Raw genomic sequence first — 8,129 nt, forward strand, 5'->3', positions numbered from 1 at the left:
CGTTTCAGTATTTACGGCGTGCACAACTATTGATCAGTAACTTTCATTTACTACCACATAAATAACAATCGCTGGCATCAATGTGCAATTCTCTGACCGTGGCTTCAGAAGTGTTTCTGGTGTCATCTACGTCAGTGGCTTTTGTCAACAATAATTGCTTCCAGGGTTAAGCTGTCGATGGAGTCTCAGAACTATGCAAGGTTCTATTTGGAAACGGTATGCAGAGTATGACGCTACAGAGGCTAGATACTAGATAAAATAATAATAATATCATGTACAATAATAGAAGATACAATGTTAACGAAGCCACTTTGGGAAGTTCTCTACCTGGGAAGGTACTACAATCCATTGGATCATTGATGTATCGTCTTGGTTACTTACGAACCAGGTAATCAAGTAAAAGTTACGAACTAACTTTCACTGTTATTATGGGTCAATTCAAAATCTGCTTGCCAAACTTTCCTCCGTTATTTTGCAAGCAATTATATAACAATATAATTCGCTTGATTCTTTGGTTATCATGTATATTTCTCAACTTTATCTCTAAAAGCTATGCTTGCCCTATGTTTGCAGTCTACTAGAATTCCGCTTCGAAGCTTATCCTTAATTATTGGACAAAACTAGTTTATATCACTATACCAGGGACGCGTTCTTCAGTATGAGCGTATTTTTTTGAATTCAGATTTTGCTATTTCCAATTTCGGCTGGAGTTGTACTATGATGTTTCAAAAATACATATGTACCTTCCCACCACCTTTTTTTTAGTTGGTACAAAAGCTATTGCTAATCTGTAAACGCTCACACATAGACAACTAGTAACGGAATGATGTTCTCCAATCGCTGCGGTACAGGATTTAGTCCCGGTAACGTGCGTACCTACTTAAGTAAATGATGGTTTAGGTTCGAAACCGGGCTTATACACACTTCATTTTGTACTGGCAGCCAACCGTCTAAACTAATGCTTAACAGCAGCACGAAACTTAAAACTTGGAACATTTATTTATATACAGAAACTCAGAGAAGTACCGATGTCTTATAAACAATGAGACGTCCTTGAATCGGGTGCTCCCCGTAAAGGTGGTCTTAGTTTAGATAGTCACTGTATGTATGCTGTACAAATAGACATCTGAGACTATGAGAACGCTCGATTGCATCCTAAGACGATCGTTGAACCTGATCGCCTTCTAGTTAAGCAATACGTCAATCACATTAAGCGTAACGCGAATTTTCCCATCGAACAAGCAGCAATGCTGGACTTCACCGGTATCGTTTATTATAAGTAATCATTATATTGGCATTATAAGGGCATAGGCTTGTTAATTGCATCGGTTCAGTTTTCAGAATTTTGACATGTTAGTTGCTGTATAAACGAAAAAAATCTGCCATGCGAAAAAAAGACATATCACGCCGCTGAGCAATCCGTCGTCATTTTTCTTGGGAGCGGGACCAGGAAAGTATGGCGTCGTCCTTTCTAAAAAAACAGGCACGAAGTTGGCAAAAGACGGTTATTTGATGGACGAATACAAATCTCGTATTCCCTTACGCATATTTATTCGGTGTTTTATTACCTAAAAGTAAACTGAAAATGTGCAGCTATTGAATCTGCAGATCTATTCACGTGTTGTTTCCAACCGCTGATGCAGCCTTCTACACTCAATAATAAAAAAATAGACTGTTACTCCAAGCAAGTTAGTCCTATTCACCTATTCTATTCATGAAACCGGTACTGTAAGCTTACTTAATATTAAATAGTCCTCGATAACCTAGGCTTAAAACAATTCATATCCTGTTGAGATCAATCGCTTGGAAAAAATATGTTAAGGCGTCGCTGCGCTGTGAGTTCGATACAACCTCAAATACTGAGGGCAGTGTTTTAACGCAATCTATGCTTTTATATAATAATAAAATCATACAATAAATAATAAAATAGCTAATAATAATGACAAAAGGGTCGCCCTGACATGAATGCGCATTATAAGGTCCTGCGGACGTTTATAGATAGGTGGAAGCAGGACGATCAAATTGCTACCTTTTTACACAATCGAGTCATAGAAGTCGTAATCATAGACGGATCTCAGCATTGTGATTATGTGCCCCAGTTCCGCTCGGTGATTGCAAATGTATCTACGAAACATGGTACAATGATTAATACGGGTCGACTGCGAAGAATTCAAGTTAAGTGTATGACACGAGCAACTTTTAGTGGTAGCGATAGTAAACACACCCAATACGAAATGCATTAAGGTGTTAACACTTCTGCAAAATTCTCAAATAACACGAAAATTTTTTCATGCCTTTTGGAAAATGCTGATAACTAGGGTTCGTATGTCGTAGCATAAAATCGAAAATTTCGAGACAATTTCGAAAAATTTAGTGTTGCGGTTGCAGCCAAATTGTCAAACGAGCAATAGATAAGTTAGTCATATCTGCTAAATATAGTAGAATAATGGCGTCTCATTCTTAGCAAACGATTTGAATAATATAGAGTTTCTTGTTATAATAAACTTGCTACTACCAAATACAGACTAACATCAAAGCTAACAGACAGATACAACATTTACTCTGCGCTTAATACTGTACATGCGTAACACTACTAGGTAAATAATAAGCTCACGAACGCACCATTACTGATGTGCCTAAAACTCTAGACATTCTATCTTTAAAGTTAAATTACTGCCCGTTTATATCACGTTACTATCAATCATATTGTAACGGTTGAAGCCGTCAAGTTGCCGCAAGTTCTAAACCGCTACTGGCTATCAAATGAAAGTTCAATGAAGCGAATCGTGTTGACAGCTAAATAACAACTGTAAACCATAGAATAATTACGAGCCTTCCATCACAGTCTGTCCGGCTGTTAATAGTCAACGCAATGTCGCGAACTTCAGAGCACGGTTCGTTTCTCCCTTCAATTACACTTCCCGTCTCATTGACGGGACTCGAACCGGCCACTCTCACAGTTTAGTCATTGCATTTTAGAATATTGAAAATATCCTTGCAATAGCTAACAGCGCACAATTTTTTCCTCTAAATAACTGAAAATTAATTTTTCCTAAGGGTAAGGCGACCTTTTACGGCCTACTTCATAATTTACTCCACCCAAAAACCATAAGGCTACACTTGTTCCATCCCCATACATACAAGTATGTGGCCTAACGTTGTTTACTTCAACTTTTATGGATCAGCGACTTGATATTCACAGAAAACCTCTTCATTTCACGCTAAGCTAGAGGGTGCGTGCGTGTCTCTTTATATGGAAGAAGAAGGCTAGATGCAAGAACCGTTAAGCTGATAATACGTGCTAACTATGTTAAAGCCCAAAGCTGCCTTATCGATTTGCTCTGTCATTTTAGTGCTTCAAGCGTTCGTGTACGGGCGTGTACGCACGTGGAACCAGAATTGTTCGTGAAGAATGCTGTGATTTGACGTATCGATGCTGTGATTTTCATTGTTTGGAAAACGGCTTTGATTCGCTTGATCGGCCCGTACAAAGGCGTGTTGTCGACCTTAGAGGCTGTATTCCGTAGGGGCGGGCGGGGGGGAGGGAATACGTCGTCCTTAGTAATGCCTCGTCATAGCCGAAGACACCGCAGAGTCAACAGGCTCTAATTGGACATCGATAATGAACCTTAAAGATCCAATTTCAACGGCGATTTATACGATTCGTTTACCTACTGGACCGTAGTTACCTGAGCGAACGTTGTTTACGCTGCGGTTAGAATGCTAGTATACCATTCTGCCGCAATGCGGCGCTGCCGGTTAGCCGAAGTCTCAGACGAAGCGATCTACGTCACTTACGCAGCCTCGACGTTTATTAAATCTAATGTACTTATTAAGTGTATCTGTTTACGGTCGAAAGGCCTATTTTTGTGCAGTTGTTTTTAGAAGTAGGTTTTCCATGATCCTGTACTTGTGTTATTATTGGTTTGCTTGCTGTTGTGTAAAACGAAGCACCTACATGTTGTGCCTTTATAACAATGGTAAATCGTTGATTCGGGAGAATGGAGCGGCAATCATCGTGCCTATAAAAGCATAGCCTCGTCTTCGGCCCAGTGCGAGAAATGTCAGTGGTCAATCTGAAACAAGTCACGAAGCATCTGTCCAGTAAATATGTGTGTGTAGTATTCTGCTACTTAGCCTTCGTATTTGTAACTATCCTATACCATTATGTCGAACTAATTGTCTATAACAAAGTTAAAGGACTTGCCCATATCTGCAAACAAGTATCGTCTTTTATTTTTGCCGAATTTGGGTTTGATTCACCGTATATTTTTGTAAATATTTGTCTTCATGCTGAAACGTATTCGCTTGTTCGACGTTATGCGACCGACCGCATTTTCGCTTGAGTTGTCCGTTGCAAGTCGTTCCTCTTCGTGAAAACTATTGATGTTCCTCTAGGAGTCCCCAGCTACGAAGTGATATCGCGTTCTTTTGCTCTCCGATACCATTGCTTGATTCGCTCGTTCAGCTCTTTTTACTAGTTGGCCTGTAGTTTTAATGTCAGTTAGTCTCCCTAGATTTAGTTCTGTCATTGCTGATGATACCATAACAGATTGATTGCTACCTCATGACAAGTTGAAACACGTGAGTGAACTCGAGTTCATTCATTCAATTCAGCTGATGTCGTACAGTTTATAATGGTGCTTGCAGTAATAACAATAGGTTTTTTTGTTTTTTGCTCGGATTTTTTCATCTGCTATTTTTTTTTGTTTCGCTTGTATCGTTCTATAGTAAATGTTGGTTGCTATTTATATAAATTACACAATCTCTTTGTTATCTTTCTATCTTTTCCCGTCGTTGCAGTTTTGGTTATGTCAACTGTTTCTGATTTTCCATCGTGTAGTGTTCTGAAGCAAATCCTTAGCTTCCTGTCTTTTTGCTGCTTTTATAGCCTTTGTGGAGCGTGTATTGTTTGACATCCCTACCATGCTCCGTCTAACGAAACGCAGCAAATGACATCCCTTCCATTTTCCCACATCATTTCGTTTGTTCTTCGTTTTTGCGTGTATCGTCATAAACAGCCGCTGATGACATCATTTTCGTTTGGTTTCTTTCTGTACTTATCTGTTAACTATCTGCACCGAACATGTTGCGTTGTAGATATTTGTTGTCTATCTATTGGTCGGCTGGTTGTGTTTGGCTCGCTTATGACGGCTACACATTCAGCAATTCTTCAGCTAATTCCAACACATCAGCTATGTTCGTCAGCGACAAAAAAGTTTTCACAGGGATATGCCTCTTGGACTCGCGATTTTCGACAGTCTGTATACCTATTATCTGGAGATATCAATAGTATTACTGCTGGTGAGCAAGGTCTCTCACTGCGCAAGTGTCCACCTATCCCCTAGAAACTGCATTCGATCTGCGGTCTCTTACTTCTAGTGAATGCTAGAGAATCTTGTTTATAAATACCAATCATTAGCAAATTGGTCGGTAGCATTTTGCCTGATGCGCCGGTAGCTATCTGATAAAATAGTATCGTAATACAGTAGATTGTAACCAGATCCTGTGCGGGACAAGTACAATAGATCGATATATGACTTCAGGGGTTACATTCTGGTATGGGCAGGTCACTAAAGGTCTATCTGAGGTTTCGGGTGCTGTCAGCGCATCTTGAAATTATATTGCTGTTACCTAACGTAGATGAGCATATGTTATCGGGTCGCTATGACAACATGCCGTAAAGTCTCGCTGATCGATATGTAATCCTTTCTTGTGGATGTTGTTCATTAACATTATCGGAGGTCCTTGGATCTTTGCTCCTCAGTCTATATATGTTTCTTGTAGTGTTCTTCAACAGCCAGTATTTGTCCTTTAATCTGCATGTCTCTTCTCCAACAGTTGATGTCTTCATAACCGCGCCTGTACCCGTGTCTGTACACGATTCTGCCTGTGTATCAGCCAGCCTCTTTACTATTGTTTAGCTTAACTGATTACCACCCCACCTACCCATTTCAAGTTCCAACGACGTGCTAACAATCGTTATCGTAAAAGTTCTCTACTTGTGGGGTGAGTATTGATTTGTTTCGACTTTGTGTCTCTTGTTTGTCGACAGTTTAATCTACTTGGGCGTTGACCAAATCCTCCGCAACCGTCGCCCGATTTCGTTTGTTCCTTTAACAATTTCTACGTGCATTCTTTCTCGGGACCAAAATGTAGGACGATGGCCAAACGCCTGACTCACGTCAGCTTTCGGTGCACTAGCGTCTTTCATAACGATCGTGTGCTTTTCTTGGAAGCGTGCACCAGATGGCGTCAGGCTATAGCCCGTTAACAAGGAGGTTTTTACTAGTTAACAGAGGTGATACTAATAATCGTAATGGGTACAGGATAATTAATAAACGTGTAGTACATTATTCAGGTCCGTGGGAAGTAAATTTTCCTGGTGGGGTGTTGCCTGCTGCAAGCAATTGGCTTCTAATCAAAGATCTACCTCCGACCGGGGCCATAGGGATCGTTGGCGTACTTGAGACCGAGACGCGCCTTGGCAGCGTCCACGCCCGACATGCCGCGCGCCAGCCCGAAGTCCAACATTCCGTTCGACCGCTTATCGCCAAGCATCAACTCCACGCTATGGCAGAGAAGTATCGGCGAAGCGAGACGTGAGTGAGAAAACAAATCTACTATCTAATCTACTATCTACTAATCTATGGAAATTTTTTTTGCTTTTCCTTAACAATTGAAGAATCTGTTCTTCGTCTGCGTACATCTTGTTAGTTATAAGAAGAAAATATACGTAAGAAGTTCCCAACCGTCGTTTCGCACTGTTAAGAGACGTATGTGTGCGTCTAAAGAAATCCTCTACCTGCGAAGATCAATTTTCTTTAATTTCCTTGGGTAAGTTGAGTATGTACCTCAAAGATCATGAGTATCTATCTCAAAGGTTTGCCTCCTTTAAGGATAGATGTCAAAAACCATTGAGATAAATAGCAACAGCTAACTGCTTAATCTTAACATGGCTGTTTATTTATGTCATGTTATCCCTTTTTGCTTTACTATTCTCCATCTGAGCCATCATTTCGAAAACGGATACATTCTTTAAAGTGGTAACAGGCAACCGAAAATTCTAAACCATGGTCTGAGGAAAATGATCCTAATGTGCAGCCGTATAACAACTTCATAGCGTGTTTTACTTATGTGTCTAATTTCATGCACCCCTGATGCACTAAATAGATCCACGCCCTGAGATAATGCCGAATTTGCAAACAGTTGAATCTCGATATAATACTGATATACCAGAAGAGTGAGTTGCTAACTGTTACCAATGATACTTAACTGGTTGATTACATCAACGACAAAACCAGTACAAAAGATAATGGCCCCCATGATCCGACTAGTACACTCGCATTCCCTTTGTTGAATGGCCTACCCCGACTCTATTAGCCTTCTGATGTCCAACTTACCGAAACCTATAATATACTAAATGTCAAGTGAAGTCTTTTCTTCACAACTGGATCATGACAATTTGAAAGGTAATGCACCATCAGTAGCTGGACGTTTAACTATTGAAATATATCTGAGCATAATTAATAATCTGCATTATTTTTCAATTGTCACAACTATAAGCGAATGCAAGCTATCGATTGATATTCATACTAAAATATGGTAGGTTACAGACATTAGGAATTTCTCTTACCTGGGAGGATGCTGCATGAAGTAATAGTACTGAAGAGCCTCGTCGCTACGCGGTGCTGGTGAAGTGAAACATCCGGCAAAAGCCAAAAGAAATACAACGACAACTACTTGAATCTGAGTCATCTCGACGAAGTCCACAACGGCTGGAAAGAAGACTGTCAGACCCTGCTTGGTACAGTTAATCAGTACCAAACTTTCTCGTTCAACTTCTGAATTTACACCAGCCAACCACTTGCGTTCGTATACTGACACCAAGCTGTGTTATGTACCTTCTAAGGCTGGGTCTATTCTTTCCGATCTACCTGTCTGCCTGCCTTCTCTCTAGTTGAAAATTGCTGGTATTGGTTCCCACGTAGTCGCTCAGAAATTCGATCGCAAGTTCCCGTCTCTGTGGTCTAGTCGCTGGTTTTATCTCGGACCTCTTCTCCTCGCGTAGGAGGCTCCGCCAAAGGGAGAGGGCATTCGAGGGATATTGCTGGGGCAGGACTACTCTG

The 8,129-nt window shown here is 40.6% G+C and overlaps 1 protein-coding gene across 1 annotated transcript; it reads right to left on the reverse strand.

The window, feature by feature from the left end:
* Nucleotides 1-4,214: 4,214 nt before the first annotated feature.
* Nucleotides 4,215-8,129, reverse strand: Dh31 (diuretic hormone class 2). The gene is made up of 2 exons (XM_022804362.2): nt 7,637-8,129; nt 4,215-6,571 (listed from the first exon to the last, which is right to left on the reverse strand). Exons 1-2 carry the CDS (start codon nt 7,756-7,758, stop codon nt 6,430-6,432), a joined length of 264 nt encoding a protein of 87 aa, XP_022660097.2. The 5' UTR covers nt 7,759-8,129; the 3' UTR covers nt 4,215-6,429.

The sequence above is a fragment of the Varroa destructor genome, unplaced genomic scaffold, assembly GCF_002443255.2.
Source record: "Varroa destructor unplaced genomic scaffold, Vdes_3.0 BEIS01000004.1, whole genome shotgun sequence".
In the NCBI taxonomy this organism is placed as follows: domain Eukaryota; kingdom Metazoa; phylum Arthropoda; class Arachnida; order Mesostigmata; family Varroidae; genus Varroa; species Varroa destructor.